Raw genomic sequence first — 23,115 nt, forward strand, 5'->3', positions numbered from 1 at the left:
AGACAGCTTGCTTTTTTTCCTAGGCTACCTTTAAAGGAGAGAGAAAAACATTACAGTGAGCCTGGGGCATCTGAACCCAAGAAGAGGAATATGCCACTTTAAATTATAAGGACAAGTAAACATATTGTAACCTTGTTTTCTGCCTATATTTTAGCAACTTGTAACACATTTATGGAGCACAGCTTATAAAGCGATATTACTGCAAAGCAGTAAGTCACATCTCCGCTGCACATCGCAGTGCCAGACAGCGGAGCTGTATTGTTTTTCACTATATGTATGTAACATTCATGACCTTATATAACCCTCTGCCAAAAGGTATAATGATTTAAAAAAAAGGGGATTCACTTAGAAAACTGTAAAATGCTTGATGTAAGAGCGTGTCATGAACACCATGTGGGACCACCATACAGCAATACACCTAACTCCTCAGAGCAAAGGAAAAAAAATACAAACCTTAAAAGGAAGGGTTCCCTGGGGGGTTTACATATTGATGACCTATCCTCGTGAGATCGGCAGGGGTCTGATTCCTAGGATCCCCGCCGATCAGCTGTATGAAGAGCCGCAGTGCTCCATGGGCGCTTTGGTCTCTTGCTAGCCTAATGATGTCATGTTCATCGGTCACATGGCCTAGGCGCAGCTCAGCCACATTCAAGTGAAAGGGCCTGGGCTGCAATACCAAGCACAGATGCTGTGTTCTCCAATGTACAGCATTGTGCTTGCTAAGCTGCAAGGAGGCAGCAGCACTTACAGGAGCACTGTGACCTCCTCAAATAGATGATCGGCAGGGGTGCCTGAAATCTGACCCCCGACGATCTCATATTGATGACCTATCCTGAGGATAGGTCATTAATATGTAAATCCCAAACACTAAGCAAAAGAAAAAACACATTTCTACTAGTCTAAATCAAATGTTTTCTATGGTGGCATCACCAGCCAGAACATGGATATATCGTACCTGCGCCTAAACATTTATCTGGTTGAATTTACACATTTAACATTTGTCTTGTAAGCCCAGTATAACATTAAAATAAGCACTGAATGAGTCAATTATGTTGCCAAACCAGCGCTTGGTACAGATAGAGAAATGACTGTACAGGTTATGGGCATTGCTGTGAAAATTGCCTCTGATTCTGCCTCTCACCAAGATCTAGTCTAGATTATGGGGGTCATTTACTAAGACCGGTGTTTTAGATTCCGGTCTTAATATTCCCTTGCGCCTGCCTCTACATAACTTTGACGGATCCACCGCTGCTTCTAAATGTACACAATTTCTTGCAAGCTCTCACTGCTCCAGTGAGAGGGTAATAAATTCTCATAGCAGGCCACATTATGCATCTGTACAACTTGGTTCTCTAATCTAGCTGTGGACATTAGGCCTAACACAAATTATCTGCAGTACTGCAGAAGTCAGAGGAGGGCTCTGCATGAGGAGCATGGCCCACCTAGATTTTGGAATGGAGTCTTCTACTCTGTATATATGTGTACAATGGGTTTAGGGCTCTCATTAAGAGAAACAAAATAAGAGTATTGCAGGTTTGATACCTTTTAATGGCTAACAAAAATAGAAGTAATGATGTTGCATAGCAAGCTTTCGAGACATCACCAGTTCCTTCATCAGTCCCATATGTGTACAATTACACATTTCTTATAATGTACAGTACAGACCAAAAGTTTGGACACACCTTCTCATTTAAAGAATTTTCTTTATTTTCATGACTATGAAGGCATCAAAACTATGAATTAACACATGTGGAATTATATACATAACAAACAAGTGTGAAACAACTGAAAATATGTCATATTCTAGGTTCTTCAAAGTAGCCACCTTTTGCTTTGATTACTGCTTTGCACACTCTTGGCATTCTCTTGATGAGCTTCAAGAGGTAGTCCCCTGAAATGGTCTTCCAACAGTCTTGAAGGAGTTCCCATAGATACTTAGCAATTGTTTGCCCTTTTGCCTTCACTCTGCTGTCCAGCTCACCCCAAACCATCTCGATTGGGTTCAGGACCGGTGACTGTGGAGGCCAGGTCATCTGGCGCAGCACCCCATCACTCTCCTTCATGGTCAAATAGCCCTTACTTTCAAAGTTTTCCCAATTTTTCGGCTGACTGACTGACCTTCATTTCTTAAAGTAATGATGGCGACTCGTTTTTCTTTACTTAGCTGCTTTTTTCTTGCCATATCACAAATTCTAACAGTCTATTCAGTAGGACTATCAGCTGTGTATCCACCTGACTTCTCCTCAATGCAACTGATGGTCCCAACAACATTTATAAGGCAAGAAATCCCACTTATTAAACCTGACAGGGCACACCTGTGAAGTGAAAACCATTTCAGGGGACTACCTCTTGAAGCTCATCAAGAGAATGCCAAGCAGTAATCAAAGCAAAAGGTGGCTACTTTGAACAACCTAGAATATGACATATTTTCTGTTGTTTCACACTTGTTTGTTATGTATATAATTCCACATGTGTTAATTCATAGTTTTGATGCCTTCAGTGTGAATCTACAATTTTCATAATCATGAAAATAAAGAAAACTCTTTGAATGAGAAGGTGTGTCCAAACTTTTGGTCTGTACTGTACAAGTAAAGGTAAAGACCTAAAAATAAATAAATAGCAATTTAAATTAGCCGTGGTTTGGACCTGAAAAATTGACTTACATTATTTAGGTTTTTCACGACTGGTGGCATGTCTACAAGGAGCAATGACCGGAAGGAACATTGTTTGTTCCTAAACACCAGCCTATGTAAAAGGAACCTTATACTTTACTTTATTGTCATATATTGATTACAAAAGACAAAAAAAACTATAATTCTATACCTTCAATGAATCTGTTGACTAATATGTCAAGGTTGTCTTCACCAGTGACAGACTGGATTTGCTGGAAAGCTTGTTCATAGGTCTCAATGGTGTCTTCTGTTGGATCTCTCTTTTTTCTTTCTTGCTCTTCTTTTTCTATTTAATAAAAAAATGGATAATAAGTATATCGATGTTATATATGTCAGATATCCTAAAATATCAATATATCCATCTCATCATTAGCTGAACATTCAAATATAGTGAAAAGCTGCAGCTTCAAACAGATACCATAAACCAAATTGGGTAAATGCTATTTAAAAGTGCAACACTACCACTTTGCAAAGCGTTGGTGCGACCTCATCTGGAATATGCAGTTCATTTCTGGGCACCAGTCCATAGAAAGGATGCTCTGCAGCTGGAAAAAGTACAGAGGAGAGCGACTAAACTGATAAGGGCATGGAGGGTCTTAGTTATGAAGAAATATTAAAATAATTGAATTAATTTAGTCTTGAGAACAGACGTCTAAGGGTGGACATGATTAAACTATACAAATATATAAATGGGCCATACAAAAAATACGGTGAAATACTGTTCCATGTCAAATGCCCTCAAAAGACAAGTGGGCACTGCTTCCGACTGGAGAAGAAAAAGTTCAGTCTCCAGAAGCGTCAAAGCTTTACTGTAAGAACTGTGAATCTGTGGAAAAGACTTCCTCAGGACATGGACACAGAAGGAACAGTGGACAGTTTTTTAAAGGGTTTAGATGAATTCTTGAAAGTAAATGATATTAATGCTTATGAAAATGTGTAGAAATCTGAGTCTCACTTCCTTCTGGAATTCGCATCCCCACCTATCCTTTGGTTGAACTTGATGGACGTATGTCTTTTTTCAACCGTATTAACTATGTAACTATGTAACTTGGAATGTTTGGGGTCTGGGGGATAAGTTAAAAAGACAGGCGGTTTTTGATCTGGTACAGAGACACCTACCAGCCATTATTTGCCTAGTGGAGACCCATCTCAATGGGGAGACAGTTAGGCGGATGGGTAGGGGATGGGCCAAGCAGACTTACCACTCCACTTTCTCTAGTTACTCTAGAGGAGTGACAGTGCTAATTCATAAACAGATTGATTTTGTCTGTTGGGCACCCTCTATTGATAAGCAAGGTCGATTTATGTTTCTTTATGGAAAACTTGCTGGAACATTATGTATTTTGGCTTTTATTTATATTTCGCCACCCTTTTATTTATATGTACTTAATTGTTTGTTAACCTTTAAGGATCAATGGCCTGAATGTCCCTCAATAGTTAATGGGGACTTTAATTGTGTCATGAATCCAGGAATTTATATAATTTCATTGGGGGGAGACATCTATACTCCTGTACAAGGGTCCCTCTTGGCACGATTTTGCCTGGAATCAGGCTTTGTTGACGTATGGGAGTACATAGGGAAGGGGAAAAAAGCATATGCATGTGTAAGTAAAGCTGGAAACTCAATATCTAGGATAGATCTGGCTTTGGCCTCATGCACACGACCGTTGTGTGCATCCGTGGCCGTTGTGCAGTTTTTCATTTTTTTTCGCGGACCCATTGACTTTCAATGGGTCCGTGGAAAAATCGGAAAATGCACCGTTTTGCAGACCGTGATCCGTGTATCCTGTCCGTCAAAAAAATATGACCTGTCCTATTTTTTTGACGGACAACGGTTCACGGACCCATTCAAGTCAATGGGTCCGTGAAAGAATCCGGATGCACACAAGATTGGCATCCGTGTCCGTGATCCGTGGCCGTAGGTTACTTTCATACAGACGGATCCGTCTGCATAAAAGCTTTTTCAGAGCTTCAGGTTAGAATATACTAAAATAACTGTGTACATGACTGCCCCCTGCTGCCTGGCAGGTGCTGCCAGGCAGCAGGGGGCAGGCCCCCCCCCCCTTATTTAACACATTGGTGGCCAGTGGGCCCCCCTCCCTCCCCTGTAGTTAACTCTTTGTTGTCCAGTGCGGCCGGCCCCCCCTCCCTCCCCTGTAGTTAACTCGTTGGTGGCCAGTGGGCCCCCCCTCCCTCCCCTGTAGTTAACTCTTTGTTGTCAGTGCGGCTGGCCCCCCCTCCTTCCCCTGTAGTTAACTCGTTGGTGGCCAGTGGGCCCCCCCTTCCTCCCCTGTAGTTAACTCGTTGGTGGCCAGTGGGCCCTCCCCCATCCCTCCCCCTCCTAATTAAAATCTCCCCCCTATCATTGGTGGCAGCAGAGAGTACCGATCGGAGTCCCAGTTTAATCGTTGGGGCTCCGATCGGTAACCATGGCAACCAGGACGCTACTGCAGTCCCGGTTGCCATGGTTACTTAGCAATTTGTAGAAGCATTATACTTACCTGCGAGCTGCGATGTCTGCGTCCGGCCAGGAGCTCCTCCTACTGGTAGGTGACAGATCATTAAGCAATGCGCCGCACAGACCTGTCACTTACCAGTAGGAGGAGTTCCCGGCCGGACACAGACATCGCAGCTCGCAGGTAAGTATAATGCTTCTACAATTTGCTAAGTAACCATGGCAACCGGGACTGCAGTTGCATCCTGGTTGCCATGGTTACCGATCGGAGCCCTAGCGATTAAACTGGGACTCCGATTGGTACTCTCCGCTGCCACCAATGATAGGGGGGGAGATTTTAATTAGGAGGGGGAGGGAGGGGGGATGGCCCACTGGCCACCAATGAGTTAACTACAGGGGAGGGAGGGGGGGGGGCCGGCCGCACTGGACAACAAAGAGTTAACTACAGGGGAGGGAGGGGGGCCCACTGGCCACCAACGAGTTAACTACAGGGGAGGGAGGGGGGGCCGGCCGCACTGGCCACCAATGAGTTAAAAACAGGGGGGGTCTGTCTATATTCTAACCTGAAGCGTCCCCATCACCATGGGAACGCCTCTGTGTTAGAATATACTGTCGGATTTGAGTTTCACGATCTAACTCATATCCGACAGTATATTCTAACATAGAGGCGTTCCCATGGTGATGGGGACGCTTCAAGTTAAAATATACCATCGGATTGGAGAAAACTCTGATCCGATGGTATAAAAGGGACTCCTGACTTTACATTGAAAGTCAATGGGGGACGGATCCGTTTGCAATTGCACCATATTGTGTCAATATCAAACGGATCCGTCCCCATTGACTTGCATTGTAATTCAGGACGGATCCGTTTGGCTCCGCATGGCCTGGCGGACACCAAAACGACTTTTTTTTCATGTCCGTGGATCCTCCAAAAATCAAGGAAGACCCACGGACGAAAAAACGGTCACGGATCACGGACCTACGGACCCCGTTTTTGCGGACCGTAAAAAAAAAACGGTCGTGTGCATGAGGTCTTTGATAAATAAAATTATCTTAGATGTATAAAGCAGATGAAATATGAGGCCAGGGCTTTATCTGACCATGTACCAGTTACTATTGAAGTATCCATGACGGTTGATAAATATTGGGTAAGACCCCCATTTCGATTAAATCCCCATTGGATCTCCATAATGGAGAATCATAAAGTGATAGAACAGGAGTTTGTTTGTTTTTTGGGGCATCAATTATAAGTCAGCAAAAATTCAACTGGTATGGGAAGCTTTCAAGGCTTCCCATCACCCTCAAGCAGTAATTTTGTGGACGCAGGTATATGGAAAACCTCTATCACTATCTTGTGGAAGCTGATATATGGCAGGCCTCAGTTAGTTGAAGCAGGTGTATCCCCCTCAAGCAGTAATTTTCTGGATGCATGTATATGAAAACCTCTATCACTATTTTGTGGAAGCTGATATATGGAAGGCCTCAATCAGTTGTTAGTTGAAGCAGGTATATCACCCTCAAGCAGTAATTTTGTGGACGCAGGTATATGGAAAACCTCTATCACTATTTTGTGGAAGCTAATATATGGCAGGCCTCAATAAGTTGTCAGTTGAAGCAGGTATATCATCCTCAAGCAGTAATTTTGTGGATGCTGGTATATGGAAAACCTCTATCACAATTTTGTGGAAGCTGATATATGAAAGGCATCTATCAGTTGTTAGTTGAAGCTGGTATATCACCCTCAAGCAGTAAGTTTGTGGATGCTGGTATATGGAAAACCTCTATCACTATTTTGTGGAAGCTGATATATGGCAGGTCTCAATAAGTTAGTTGAAGCAGGTATATAATCCTCAAGCAGTAATTTTGTGGACGCAGGTATATGAAAAACCTCTATCACGATTTTGTGGAAGCTGATATATGGCAGGCATCAATCAGTTGTTAGTTGAAGCAGGTATATCAAAACCCGCAATCTGTATTTTGTGGACGCAGGTATATGGAAAACCTCTATCACTTTTTTGTGGAAGCTGATATATGGATGGCCTCAATCAGTTGTTAGTTGAAGCTGGAATATCACCCTCAAGCAGTAATTTTGTGGAAGCAGGTATATGGAAAACCTCAATCACTATTTTGTGGAAGCTGATAGATCGCAGCCCTCAATCAGTATTTTCTGGAAGCATACAAATGCACTAGAATATACTTTCTATGTTAGAAAGTATATTATAAGTATATCATACCCCTCTGTGTATCACAGCTATCGATAGCACAATGTTACCAGTCCTAAAAAGGACTTTTTTGGCCCTATTAGCTAGCGTTTGGTGTCCCTAAGTTCCTAACAGCCTGTCCCTACTCCAAAATGCAACCTCTCCCTACACTGGCAAAACACATAATGTAAAATGGCTGCCAGATCGGGTTCTGTTATAGGGTTGGGGGTGTGTCCATGTGCTGAAATGTCTCAATTAGCTGTCCTGTCCCTCCTGATGGATGTGTCATGGAGTAAAGTTTGGCGCATTGCCAAAGAATATGGCGCGTGTGGACATCTCCATATGTTCACATGTTCGGCGGATCACAAACGCGCAAAGTTCGCCACGAACCGACTGCCGGGCGAACCGCAAGGCCATCACTATAGCCCACTATGTAGGACCCTGGTGAATAGATCTCCTCATAATAATATGTTTCCTCCATTGGAATCCGGACAGCTATCTAACATACAACAGGACTATAGAGAGGCTAAGAAATTGCTTAGTTGGTCTTGGTGCACTATTAGAGGCTGGATGGGGATAAAGGGCTCTCTGGGATGTACTCCCTTATGGCACAATTATTATTTACAGATTTTAGATGAATTGGTAGGAGATCAATATTGGCAAAATAAATATTCTTTATGTTGCACAGGTGGTGAGGAATGGGGAAATACTTTCATTTTTTGACTTAACACAGAGAGAATATAAGTAATTTATCTTGGTTTAGGTATTTTCAGTTACGCTCGGCACTGCACAGTATTAAAGATACATTTTTGTTAGAGGTACTGTAGATGTTTCTACACCTTTATCCATATGTTTTGGTTTTGAAAAGAACTAAAAGAATACTGGTTAGCGATTGACGACTTTATTACCCAAAAACTGAAAGTAGTGATTTCTTTTATGATGGAGTGTTGGATATCGGGTGATCTTTCCAGGGTTAATTGATAGATCAAGATCAAAAGATATGAAAAGTGCATTATAAACAAAGGAATATAGAGGAAAAATGGATTAAGGTATGGGGGGATTGGAAATTCTAAATCTCTTTTAATCTCTTTCTTTGACTTCCCCCTTTCCTAGAGAGATGCACCGCAATGGGAGGGTGGGTAGGGAGGGTATTATGAGGTTGGGATAAAAAGGTACAAAGAAATAATGTTTTGGATATGTACTTGTATGGAAAAATTGTTTGTTTCATAATTAAAAAATAAATAAATAAAAAGATGCTATCAGCAGATTGTTTAGGGTCCAGTTTCTCTGGCCCACAGTTATTAGCCATTATCATCTTGAAAGCCACATCTAGGTGCACATATATTGTCTGCTGCAAGTGAAATGTAACATTACATGCTGGTCATTAAAACGGCCTCCCATGTAAGCCATGAATGTGCCAAGTCTGCCAGAACTAAGTTTTTAGAATATGACACACAAAAAGAGGATTATATTCATCTGTCTTGCTAGATCGTGAGGTAACTACTTTAAATCAAATACAAGATTTTCCCATATTTCTAACTTTTGCATAGATTATTCTTGTTCGAAATCTCCAATGCCCTAAATAGTAAAATCTTGGCTGCCTGGAATAAGGAAAAATCACTGCTCAATGCTGCCAAGATGAATATAGTCAAATCAATTTCATGTGAAAAGACTCCTACTTTTCTCCATCTGAAGTACAGTAGATGCAGTCTGCTTCCGGTGAAGAAAAATAGGAATTAATAAGAATACAAAATATGCCTGTGATGTGAGAACACGATTCACTGCCTAACACGCTAAAATAAAATGTAAAAAGTTTATTCAAAAACTGGTTAAAAGATGTAATTGGGCACAGGGTCCCATAGACTGTGTATACAGATCATGCTGGTAGGGGAAGAGTCTCAATTCCACATGTGGACTAGGTATAATAAAACATAACTTTTACTAAAGTATCTTCTAAAAGCATAGGTGGTTGCAGTGGGACAAAACTAAAAACATACACACATATATACATATATTGCCACTGTCTGGGGCCGCGGAAAAGGATAATTATGGGTAGATCTTACCCCGTCCTGTAGACACACAACCAGCAACAGTGGGTGGCGTCAGTGCCCTGGTATAACAATGGGGCACTGATGACCAGTACTTCTGTGGGTTTGGCAGTATGGACACTCCTGTTGTGCCCTATTCTACAGCCCTCCCTGTGTAGGGGATTCAGGGGCTATCCAAATTTGCCCGCCTAACCAACACAGAGCACCCGCCCCGACAGGGGCGACCCCATACGGAACCTGTCCCTATAATGGGGCCTAGTCCCTGTAACAGCCCTTACTAAAAAGCCCTACGTGCCATGTTTCATTCCATAGAATCGGAACTCATCAGGGGCTTACTGAAGTCAAAGGGTTTCTAAAAAGACAGAAGAAGACACGCAAGAGACCGTGGACACTAAGTATATTTCATCATATAGACATCAGAAATAGCTGTTTGGTATGTATCCTCTACTTACTACTTCAGGATCAAGATTCCTTCCTTGTAGTTTGCAGGGTGTACGGACGGTCAGTGGTACTCGTCCCTACAGAGTATGGGAAAGTGTCCCCAAATCACCCTCGTCTCACCGCAAGATGCAAAAATTACGGAGATGTGGCATGGTACGCCATATCGCCTTTATATCCGGTGCCTTAGGCAGTTAACACCCCCTTCCGCCTACTCCCCACCGTGGCGCGCATGTGGAACGCACTCTGTTACTGCGCGCTCCACTTCCACCGGAAGTCGGCGTCACATGATCATTAGGGCTGCCGGAAGCTCCGTGCGGCTGTGTCTATGCGTCCCGTGTTACCAAGCAACCGGACGACGCCCAGACACTGCACGCTCGCATGCCATCTCTGATGCCGAATGGCAGATTTATTCAGTACAATCACTCAATATGGATTTAATTAGCAGGTTTCTCAGCACATATATCCTCACAGGATTAACTGTGGGATGCAGATGGAGGGGGTATGAATAACGGATAGTTATGTTAATGCTCCCATTAGAAAGCTCTGGATTACGTTATCAGTGGCAATAGACTCAGATAAAACAGGTAAAGCTCTGCTGCTCATTGAGGCTATTAGGATATACAGTTTTTAAATAAAATATCCATCTTGCCTCACATTGAAGGATTCTCTTATTTCAATCTCCACACCTCATTGGTGGTTTAACTTTCTCGATGCCCTTAAAGGAGAGGCACCTCGAATCCCCGCCATGCTCAGTCCTTACATGACGCGAGACAGAGGTGTCCCTACAATTGTGGATGTCGCCTATATGTTCACCGATCCTCCTTCTTAGTTCCCTTTTTGTTTTACCAATATATTCCTTGTCACAGGAGCATGTGATTTTATAATGACTCCTGTGGTTTTGCAGTTAATCAGATCCCTGATGACGTACGTTTTATACGTATTACTGCTCTTAAAGAATTTTCCACATTGCATGTATTTGCAGGCTGTGCATCCACTACATCTATAATTTCCATGGATTCCTCTTTCCAACCAGGTTTTAGGGGCTGGTATTGGTGAAAAGTGACTATTCACCGTCCAATCCCGTACACTTTTGCCTCTCCTGTACGTTATACTTGGACGTTCTTTTATAGTACAAACTCAGGAGGGGGATTCCTCGAGGTCAATACCTAAGTATAAGGAGGAACTGCTCCAAAGACTCAGAATTTCAAAAACAGGCAGCCGTTCTGAAAAAGAGATTCATGGATCGTGGTTACCCTATTGGTACACTAACACCTGCCTATCAGGCTGCCTATGCCCGCGACCGTACTTCCCTTCTTACCCCCAAAAAAAAGATAGCATCTAGCGACAATGTTTCCCTAACAAAGGCACAAGAGATACGCCTGATCAGTACATTTAATGAGGCCTCTACTGGCATAAGAGAAATAATCTCGAAACATTGGCATGTACTTAGTCTCACAGAGGTCAGGATCCATTCTAAGTACATGCCAATGTTTCGAGATTATTTCTCTTATGCCAGTAGAGGCCTCATTAAATGTACTCATCAGGCGTATCTCTTGTGCCTTTGTTAGGGAAACATTGTCGCTAGATGCTATCTTTTTTTTGGGGGTAAGAAGGGAAGTACGGTCGCGGGCATAGGCAGCCTGATAGGCAGGTGTTAGTGTACCAATAGGGTAACCACGATCCATGAATCTCTTTTTCAGAACGGCTGCCTGTTTTTGAAATTCTGAGTCTTTGGAGCAGTTCCTCCTTATACTTAGGTATTGACCTCGAGGAATCCCCCTCCTGAGTTTGTACTATAAAAGAACGTCCAAGTATAACGTACAGGAGAGATAAAAGTGTACGGGATTGGACGGTGAATAGTCACTTTTCACCAATACCAGCCCCTAAAACCTGGTTGGAAAGAGGAATCCATGGAAATTATAGATGTAGTGGATGCATAGCCTGCAAATACATGCAATGTGGAAAATTCTTTAAGAGCAGTAATACGTATAAAACGTACGTCATCAGGGATCTGATTAACTGCAAAACCACAGGAGTCATTTATAAAATCACATGCTCCTGTGGCAAGGAATATATTGGTAAAACAAAAAGGGAACTAAGAAGGAGGATCGGTGAACATATAGGCGACATCCACAATCGTAGGGACACCTCTGTCTCGCGTCATGTAAGGACTGAGCATGGCAGGGATTCGAGGTGCCTCTCCTTTAAGGGCATCGAGAAAGTTAAACCACCAATGAGGTGTGGAGATTGGAATAAGAGAATCCTTCAATGTGAGGCAAGATGGATATTTTATTTAAAAACTGTATATCCTAATAGCCTCAATGAGCAGCAGAGCTTTACCTGTTTTATCTGAGTCTATTGCCACTGATAACGTAATCCGGAACTTTCTAATGGAAGCATTAACATAACTATCTGTTATTCATACCCCCTCCATCTGCATCCCACAGTTAATCCTGTGAGGATATATGTGCTGAGAAACCTGCTAATTAAATCCATATTGAGTGATTGTACTGCATAAATCTGCCATTCGGCATCAGAGATGGCACGCGAGCGTGCAGTGTCTGGGCGTCGTCCGGTTGCTTGGTAACACGGGACGCATAGACACAGCCGCACGGAGCTTCCGGCAGCCCTAATGATCATGTGACGCCGACTTCCGGTCGAAGTGGAGCGCGCAGTAACAGCGTGCGTTCCACATGCGTGCCACGGTGGGGAGTAGGCGGAAGGGGGTGCTAACTGCCTGAGGCGCCGGATTTAAAGGCGATATGGCGTACCATGCCACATCTCCGTAATTTTTGCATCTTGCGGTGAGACAAGGGTGATTTGGGGACACTTTCCCATACTCTGTAGGGACGAGTACCACTGACCGTCCGTACACCCTCCAAACTACAAGGAAGGAATCTTAATCCTGAAGCAGTAAGTAGAGGATACATACCAAACAGCCATTTTTGATGTCTATATGATGAAGTATACCTAGTGACCACGGTCTCTTGCGTGTCTTCTTCTGTCTTTTTAGAAACCCTTTGACTTCAGTAAGCCCCTGATGAGTTCCGATTCTATGGAATGAAACATGGCACGTAGGGCTTTTTAGTAAGGGCTGTTACAGGGACTAGGCCCCATTATAGGGACAGGTTCCGTATGGGGTCGCCCCTGTCGGGGCGGGTGCTCTGTGTTGGTTAGGCAGGCAAATTTGGATAGCCCCTGAATCGCCTACAAAGGGAGGGCTGTAGAATAGGGCACAACAGGAGTGTCCATACTGCCATACCCACAGAAGTACTGGTCATCAGTGCCCAATTGTTATACCAGAGCACTGACACCACCCACTGTTGCTGGTCGTGTGTCTACAGGACGGGGTAAGATCTACCCATAATTATCCTTTTCCGCGGCCCCAGACAGTGGCAATATATGTATATACAGTACAGACCAAAAGTTTGGACACACCTTCTCATTCAAAGAGTTTTCTTTATTTTCATGACTATGAAAATTGCAGGTTCACACTGAAGGCATCAAAACTATGAATTAACACATGTGGAATTATATACATAAAGTGTGAAACAACTGAAAATATGTCATATTCTAGGTTCTTCAAAGTAGCGACCTTTTGCTTTGATTACTGCTTTGCACACTCTTGGCATTCTCTTGATGAGCTTCAAGAGGTAGTCCCCTGAAATGGTTTTCACTTCACAGGTGTGCCCTGTCAGGTTTAATAAGTGGGATTTCTTGTTTTATAAATGGGGTTGGGACCATCAGTTGCGTTGAGGAGAAGTCAGGTGGATACACAGCTGATAGTCCTACTGAATAGACTGTTAGAATTTGTATTATGGCAAGAAAAAAGCAGCTAAGTAAAGAAAAACGAGTGGCCATCATTACTTTAAGAAATGAAGGTCAGTCAGTCAGCCGAAAAATTGGGAAAACTTTGAAAGTAAGGGCTATTTGACCATGAAGGAGAGTGATGGGGTGCTGCGCAGATGACCTGGCCTCCACAGTCACCGGACCTGAACCCAATCGAGATGGTTTGGGGTGAGCTGGACCGCAGAGTGAAGGCAAAAGGGCCAACAAGTGCTAAGCATCTCTGGGAACTCCTTCAAGACTGTTGGAAGACCATTTCAGAGGACTACCTCTTGAAGCTCATCAAGAGAATGCCAAGAGTGTGCAAAGCAGTAATCAAAGCAAAAGGTGGCTACTTTGAAGAACCTAGAATATGACATATTTTCAGTTGTTTCACACTTGTTTGTTATGTATATAATTCCACATGTGTTAATTCATAGTTTTAATGCCTTCATAGTCATGAAAATAAAGAAAACTCTTTAAATGAGAAGGTGTGTCCAAACTTTTGGTCTGTACTGTATGTGTGTTTGTTTTTTGTTTCGTCCCACTGCAACCACCTATGCTTTTAGAAGATACTTTGGTAAAAGTTATGTTTTATTATACCTAGTCCACATGTGGAATTGAGTTAATTTGAGGTGTGACTTATATCTCTGCATACATACCCTTAATGCATAGAGCTATTTTTGTGTGCAAGCCTGGTAGGGGAAGAGCCAACAATCATATACTGTATATAAGGCTCCCAACCTCCCCTGTTTAGTCTGATTGCTTCAGCTGGGATATTGCTAGAAGGAATAGATAATATATTTCTGGAGAGAGAGAGCTATGTGTTAATATCTCCTGTCAGAAGTTTTAACCATGTACAACTATTCTAAGCTGTCTTTATAGCTAAAGCCATTCCCTACATACAGCAACTGTATGCAGCACTAAAGTAGCTTCCTATTAACGCTCAATGCGTTTCTAAACATTTTCATCAGGAGCTAAAGCAGGAAGAACTAATGTACTCCAGGGTCATTCTTCTACCATCAACAGTCAGGAAAAGCATATAAAATTAAGGGATATTATACATGTGACACTTCGAATGTGATCTACTTGATAAAGTGCCCATGTTTCTTAATGTATATAGGAGAAACCATGCAAACCATTAAAGACCGTATCAGTAAACACAAATTGACCATTTGCAAGAAAAATCTCTTACAAATAATAGAACAGATTCAACAACCAAGAAGGGGGGGTGATATTAAAAAACTGTTGTTAAGAAGAGAAACATTTTGGACTCACACATTGGACACATTACACAGGGACTATGAGATTATGGGTTTGGATAATTAATAAGGACTTATCTCTTGTTGCAGACTGCACCGCAGCGCTTATATTAATGGACATGTTGTTTATGCTTAGGGATTATTGTATCCTTTATAATAGGTGACTGATTAATCTTGTATCACATTGTATATTATTTGTATGTTTATTTTGTGTCATTTCCTGTTTTGGCCATGAGTTGTTAATGAGTTGATGACGTCACTTACATGTGACTTGATTACCTTGCCTATACAATTATACTGTGAGGGATATGGATTATTATTTAATGTCAGCCATGTTTTCACACCAGACATCTGCTGTCTGATAGCAGAGGTAGGAGCACCAAAGGGGGTCCTGGTTTCAAACAAGCCACTCGCTTACACCTACTCCAGCCAGCCAGTAACCCAGCTAATGGAATAGGAAATACCTCCCTGCAGGGGGTCTAGGCCATTCAATCGAAAGTATCAGACTTCATGGAACCGGCGATTCATAAGGAATTATGAATCGCCCGTGCATCACATACATAAGTCGTCCCTATGGCCAAGACAGTCAGGCTGTTACTCGTAGTTTGGTAATAGGACGCCAGGGAGGGGAGATACACATATCTCCCCACAGAAACCAAATAATGGTACCATGTTTGGACTCTACCTGTGGCTGGAATCCCGGCGGATCCGCTGGTCCCAGAACCATCTCCCTGTGATCTTCTGGTCTGGAGCTATGAACCCTAAGGGGTTTTGTGGATCGTTGGGCTGCCAGGGCCAGCAGGGAGGTGGGACCCCTCCCAGAGGCGGAGGGGGGAGGGGCCGGCTACAGGTCAAAAGGCCGATGCAAGCCAGCGGGCATGTCTTTTCTCTGAAGGGGGGTCACATTGTGCCATGTGTTTAGAGGGACCTCCATGTGTTTAGTGGGACTTTTTGCTCTGTTTAATCCTGTTTGTACCATACTACCTGTATTTGTAACCACAGACCACTGTATATATTCTTTGTGTGTATAGTGTTATTCCTAGTGAGCCCTTAAGGCGATTAAATATATAATTTAATCTTGTGCTGTGTTTCGGCCTAGTTATACGCTATCGCGGGTTGGTTTCTCACCCTATATAATCCCGTTAGCAGACCGGGGCTTATATGACACAAGAAGCTGGTGGCAGTATACCCGGGCTGAGGAAGCGCTGTTTCACTGGGGCAGTGAAAAGGCTCTCTCAGCTTGCTGCCCGTGTGGACAGATGGAGTCTGTGAACACTGTACCAAGCTGACTTTACCTGCTCCTCAGGGACGGTGTAACCGTCACGCCTTGGTAACCAGTGACTATACCGTATCTCGCTGGCTCTATGTATTTGACGTCCGACGGCAGCGAGGTGCGGTATTCGTCACATATACCAATTTAGTCTTTTTTTGCTATCAGTTGAGAAAGTATGGACGGGCCAAAACGCGTCCTGAAAATTTTGATCTATATGTTGGAATAAAGAATACATCTTTCTGAATTGAGAAACGCTTGCTGGGATTACTTTCACATTGTTTGTGGGGGACGCGCCTTCCCATGCAACGCGAGCTACGGATTGAGTGCTGTTGGATTTCTTACACAATACATTAGGGGTTGACGGAACTGTTTGGAATTGACGGCAGCAAATGATCAGAAGGAAAGATTCACATGTAGACATTCTCATTACTTATTGGGGTATACTTAAATCTGACCTGGACATTGGCCAACTAGTGGGAGAGTATTACATAGCATTGCGGTGATAATCTAAGGGTATGGTTGGTACAAAGTTTCTACCAATTCCCCATTGGGGAAACCTGCTTGACCAACAAAACTACAGGTACCCACAGATACAACTCAAAAGCGGCTGAGTAGTTACAAGTATGAACTGAAATCATGAATATGAGATTAGATCTTTCACCAACTACTATATTGCTATGCTCCAACACAGTTCTTAAAGGGTTCCTGTCATGAGAAATTCTGTTATGTAGCTGACTGCCATTAGCGATGTGCTAATGTCAGCACTACATAACAGTGTGCTTTATAACTCCCTGCCTGCCGCCGTTCTCTTAGAATAAAGACTTTTAAAATATGCTAATGAGCCTCTATGTCATGGTCTTACCTGCTTGCTGCTCTCCTCGTCCCCGGTTTCCCGTGTTGACAAACCACTGATCACTGTTGTCCTCTCCTGGGTCGGGGGCTCGGTGACGACCCAGGCGTTGGTGGACTCTGGTGCTGGTGGTTTGTTCATTGATAGTGTGTTCGCTGCCGCCAATTCCATTCCTCTGCAGGCTCGAGGTTCCCCACTGGCTCTTGAGGCGATAGACGGCAGACCCCTTCTGCCGCCACACGTGACTCATGAGACCCTTCCAGTGGGGATAGCCATTGGTGCCGTTCACAGAGAGTCGGTCTGCCTCCAGGTTATTTCGTCTCCACACTACTCGGTGGTCTTGGGGTACCCCTGGCTCCAGAAACATAATCCGACTTTCGATTGGAGATCGGTCGAGATCCTCTCGTGGTCACCGCAGTGTGGGGCTAGTTGCATCCATGGGTCTGTCAAGTTGCTGTGTACTTCCTCGGACTCTCTGTTGCCTCCTGAATACGAGGAGTACCGGGATGTATTCGATAAGGTGCGCGCGGTTGCCCTACCTCCGCACCGCCCATACGATTGTGCCATAGAGTTACAATCTGGTGCCGTTCCTCCTCGTGGCAAAGTCTATCCACTGTCGGTAGCGGAGAATGAGGCCATGGAGGAGTACGTGAGGGAGGCGCTTTCACGCGGACACATTCGCAAATCTTCGTCCCCGGCAGGGGCTGGATTTTTCTTTGTGAAAAAGAAGGGCGGTGAGTTGAGGCCTTGCATCGATTACAGGGGTCTCAATCGCATCACGATCAAGAACGCTTACCCGATACCCTTGATTTCCGAGCTGTTCGATCGCCTTAAAGGGGCCACGGTCTTTACCAAACTCGACCTGAGGGCGGCATATAACCTGGTAAGGATCAAGGCGGGCGATGAGTGGAAGACCGCGTTTAACACCAGGACCAGTCATTACGAATCCTTGGTTATGCCCTTTGGGTTGTGCAATGCGCCCGCAGTCTTTCAGGAATTCATCAACGATGTTTTCCGTGACCTGTTGCAGCAGTGTGTGGTAGTCTATTTGGATGACATCTTGGTATATTCTGAATCCATGGAGGCCCACATTCTGGATGTCAGACGAGTGTTGCAACGGTTACGAGAGAACAAGCTGTTCGGTAAGCTTGAGAAATGCGAATTTCACCGATCCCAGGTAACCTTCTTAGGTTACATCATTTCCGCTGAGGGGTTCTCCATGGATCCTGAGAAGGTTTCGGCTGTCTTACAGTGGCCCCAGCCCAGTGGTCTTCGTTCCCTGCAGCGCTTTTTGGGCTTCGCCAATTATTATCGGAAGTTCATCAGGGACTTTTCCATGCTGGCCAAGCCTCTCACGGATCTGACCAGGAAGGGCAGTAATTCCCAGGTCTGGCCGCTCGAGGCCATCCGAGCTTTTGAGGCCCTAAAGTCCGCCTTTGTGTCGGCTCCGATTCTGTCGCATCCCAACCCTGGGTTGCCCTTTGTCCTCGAGGTGGACGCGTCTGAGACGGGAGTAGGCGCCCTTCTGTCTCAGCGTAGAACACCAGAGGGTCCTCTGCTTCCTTGTGGGTTTTACTCCCGGAAACTGTCTTCCGCGGAGTGCAACTATCAGATTGGTGACAGGGAGTTATTGGCCATCGTGCAGGCCCTTAAAGAATGGAGGCACTTGCTCGAGGGTTCGCTGGTTCCGGTTCTCATCCTGACGGACCACAAGAATCTGACCTACCTTTCTGAGGCCAAGAGATTGACACCACGTCAGGCCAGATGGGCTCTGTTCTTGTCACGTTTTAATTACGTGGTCTCCTACCTACCCGGTTCCAAGAACATCAGGGCGGATGCCTTATCACGGCAGTACTCCGAGCTGTCCAGGGAGGAGTCGATTCCGACTTCGGTCATACCTCCGAATCAGATCCTGGCCGCCATTCGCACCAGCCTGACCTCTCCCCTGGGTGAGCAGATTTTGGCGGCTCAATCTGGTGCTCCCTCTGGGAGACCCAACGGCAGATGTTTTGTGCCTGAGGAGTTGCGCACTCGGTTGTTGCGAACCTACCATAACTCCAAGACCGCGGGGCATCCTGGAAAGAATCAGCTGTCCTGGGCTGTTTCACGTCTGTTCTGGTGGCCTTCCCTACGTTCCGACATCGCCGCATATGTAGCGGCATGCTCCGTTTGTGCCCAGAGTAAGTCCCCTCGGCACCTTCCGTTGGGCCTTCTGCAACCCATAGCCACCGGGGAGCGCCCATGGTCACACCTGGGGATGGATTTCATTGTGGACCTCCCTGCATCCCGAGGCCATACGGTCATTCTCATGATTGTGGATCGGTTTTCCAAAATGTGCCACTGTGTTCCTCTCAAGAAGTTACCCTCTGCACAAGAGTTGGCCACGATTTTTGCCAGGGAGGTCTTCCGGTTGCACGGTTTGCCTAAGGAGATTGTGTCGGATCGGGGGAGTCAGTTTGTGTCCAGGTTCTGGCGCGCCTTTTGCTCCCAGTTGGGGATTCATCTCTCCTTCTCCTCGGCCTACCACCCTCAGTCCAATGGGGCCGCAGAACGATCCAATCAGGCCTTGGAGCAATTCCTTCGTTGCTATGTCTCCGATCACCAAGACAATTGGGTTGACCTCCTGCCTTGGGCTGAGTTTGCCAGGAACACGGCGGTGAACTCTTCCTCTGGGACGTCTCCCTTCATGGCCAATTATGGGTTCCAACCTGCCGTGTTACCGGAGGTATTCTCTCCCCAGGATATTCCGGCTGTGGAGGATCACCTTTCCGTCCTACGTGCTTCTTGGGTACAGATCCAGAAGTCCCTTGAGGTCTCTGCGCAGCGCCAGAGATTCCAGGCTGATCGCAGACGAGCGCCTGCTCCTTCCTACCAGGTCGGAGACCGTGTATGGTTGTCCACCCGCAACCTCAACCTTCGAGTGCCCACTCCCAAGCTGGCGCCTCGCTTTGTTGGTCCCTTCCGAGTGCTTCGCAGGGTAAACCCGGTAGCCTATGCCCTTGCGCTTCCTCCTGGCATGCGGATCTCCAACATGTTTCATGTCTCCCTGTTGAAGCCACTGGTTTGTAATCGTTTCACTTCCTCGGTTCCTCGGCCTCGTCCGGTCCAAGTGGGCAATCGTGAGGAATATGAGGTGAGCAATATCCTGGACTCACGCCTGGTCCGCGGTCGGTTGCAGTTTTTGGTCCATTGGCGTGGTTATGGTCCAGAGGAGCGTTCCTGGGTTCCCTCCGCAGATGTCCATGCTCCTGCCTTGCTCCGAGCCTTCCACGCACGCTTCCCTCAGAAACCGTTTTGTGCTCCGCGGAGGAGGGGCCCTTGAGGGGGAGGTACTGTCATGGTCTTACCTGCTTGCTGCTCTCCTTCGTTTGACATGTGCTGGCGGCCATCTTGGGTCCTGGGTTTCTTGTAGCCTTCCACCCTGCGGCTCCTCCTTCCCCTGGGAGGAGCTGGATGCCTAGCTCATATATATAGGAGGTCTGTGGCTTCAGTTCCTTGCTTGGTCCTCTTGTGTTCACATGCTTCTAAGACTGCTGCTGCTGCTTCTGGTTCCTGATCCTGGCTTCGTCTGACTACCCTGCTGGTTCCTGATCCTGGCTTCGTCTGACTACCCTGCTGGTTCCTGATCCTGGCTTCGTCTGACTACCCTGCTGGTTCCTGATCCTGGCTTCGTCTGACTACCCTTCTGGTTCCTGACCTCTGGCTTCGCAAAGACTCTGCTCGGTTTCACCATCCGTTTGGACTTTTGCTTTACAGCTTTATTTTCAATAAAGCCTTCTATTTTCACTTATCTCTTGTTGTACGTCTGGTTCATGGTTCCCTGACACTCTAGCTGCTATTAGGGCGTTGCTTCAGCACCTAGAGGCTCGGTCTACGCACCCTTTGGCACGCCCAGGTCCAGTTGATTGACTTTCGAGTACTCCTCAGTGTCCCGTAAATCCCGCGCCTGTGCCGTCCCGTTTAGTATTCAGCGCAGGCGCAGTGAGTGAAGGACGGCGTCCTCACTCTGCCTGCGCTGAAGGAAGGAAGCTGGCAGCAGGAGCGCGTCCTTCACTCACTGCGCCTGCGCCGAATACTAAACGGGACGGCGCAGGCGCGGGATTTACGCGACACTGAGGAGAACTCGGACCTCAATCAACTGTACATGGGCGTGCCAAAGGATGCGTAGACCGAGCCTCAAGGTGCTGAAGCAACGCCCTAATAGCACCTAGAGGCTCATAGAGCATATTTTGAAAGTCTTTATTCTAAGAGAACGGCGGCAGGCAGAGAGTTATAAAGCACACTGTTATGTACTACTGACATTAGCACATCGCTATTATCAGTCAGCTACATAACGTTATTTCTCATGACAGGAACCCTTTAATTTCTATTCATAGGGGGTGATTCATCAAAACTGGTGTAACGGAAAACTGGTTTAGTTTCCCATAGCAACCAATCAGATTCCACTTTTCATCTTCCAGAAGAGCTGTAAAAAATGAAAGGTGGATCCTGATTGGTTGCTATGCACAACTAAACCAGTTTTCCTTTCCACTAGTTTTGATAAATCTCCCCCATAGTGTTTTTGCACCACTGAGTCTCTATAGCGATTCTCCTTGCCCACATTATATATCCAACTTGGGAAGCACCTCCATATACACCTGTATGTCATATGTGATACTCATCTTATTATGAAACAATACAATCTATATCATATTTGATGCTCAACTTTAGTCCTGCCACAGTTATGAAGAGAATGACCTAAAGGGAACCTGTCACCTGGATTTTGGGTATAGAGCTGAGGACATGGGTTGCTAGATGGCCGCTAGCACATCCGCAATACCCAGTCCCCATAGCTCTGTGTGCTTTTATTGTGTATAAAAACCGATTTGATACATATGCAAATTAACCTGAGATGAGTCAGAGCTTCTCTGGTCACACAAGTAAGATATGACTCTTTTATGTTAATTTGCATATGTATCAAATCGTTTTTTTTTAACACAATAAAAGCACACAGAGCTATGGGGACTGGGTATTGTGGATGTGCTAGCGGCCGTCTAGCAACCCATGTCCTCAGCTCTATACCCAAAATCCCGGTGACAGGTTCCCTTTAAGACTGGGACAGCTTAAGATTATAGTGGACATATTAACACACAACTCTCTCTCTCTGGGTATATATCATCTCTTTCTTCTAGCTATCTCACAAAGCAATCACACGAAATGAAGGGGTGGGGGTGAGAGCCTTATAAATGTGATTGTATAAGCACTTTATGGAACCCTGTTCCCAATTACCTTTTCTAACCAGTTTCTGAATAAGTTTTTTTGTTTTATTTGAGCCTATATACATGTTGGCAGCATTGAGTGGTGAAATAGGTGATTTTTTGCATTAAGAACTTGGTTGACTTCTTTACTGTCTCTCTCCACTGTGTTACGTTTATTTTCGGTTCAGTTCACTATAACATACCGCTTATTCTTATCGGATGCAGAAGTCTAATAGATCCACTCTAAAAGTAACGTATTGCTCCGTCCTAAACACTTTTCTACAACATGAGGCAATAAAAATGACTTTTACTTACTTTCTCTACTCTGATGTCAACATAATGTTAAGTTACTCCCAACGAGAATACAGTATATTGTTGCCTCTGCCATACTTTACTCTCAGTCAATGGGTACTTCTGTATCTGAAGAAAAAGTAATTTACCACTTTGGTTGTTTCCACAATTACCTCTCCTGCGTCGGGCATCAAGCACTTCTTCGCTGACTGAGCGCTCCTGAGTCTTAGTTCCCATAAACTCCTTGAGTCTGCGGTCATGATCAATAACACGCTGAAGCTCCTTAATCTCTGCTGTGTGCTGGTTCAGGTCCTTTTCGGCCTTTTCCTTCATTTGTAGCATTTTAGTCTGAGCCTCGTCCCTTCACAACAAACATTAGGTGAAAATAAAATATCAACTTTTGCTTATGTTGAATAAGAATTGTCACTTCCAAAGTACCTTAAACTTATATCATTATGCCATACCCTATAGAATACTGCATATAGACTGTACAACATAGTCTAAGTTTTTTTATTATTCTAATAGGGTTTTTGCCTTTAGAAAAAATACTCGAACATTAT

The 23,115-nt window shown here is 44.9% G+C and overlaps 1 protein-coding gene across 1 annotated transcript in view; it reads right to left on the minus strand.

Annotated features, from left to right (window-relative positions):
- The window catches only part of ODAD1 (outer dynein arm docking complex subunit 1), a 179,116-nt gene that overhangs the window by 104,738 nt on the left and 51,263 nt on the right, over positions 1-23,115 (minus strand). The window contains exons 8-9 of the mRNA XM_040415604.1: positions 22,729-22,916; positions 2,824-2,958 (exon numbers count right to left, since the gene is read on the minus strand). Of these exons, the coding sequence (XP_040271538.1) occupies positions 2,824-2,958; positions 22,729-22,916 (323 nt within the window). The remainder of the gene's footprint in view (positions 1-2,823; positions 2,959-22,728; positions 22,917-23,115) is intronic.

This window comes from Bufo bufo, chromosome 1 (assembly GCF_905171765.1).
Source record: "Bufo bufo chromosome 1, aBufBuf1.1, whole genome shotgun sequence".
Classification (NCBI taxonomy): Eukaryota; Metazoa; Chordata; class Amphibia; order Anura; family Bufonidae; genus Bufo; species Bufo bufo.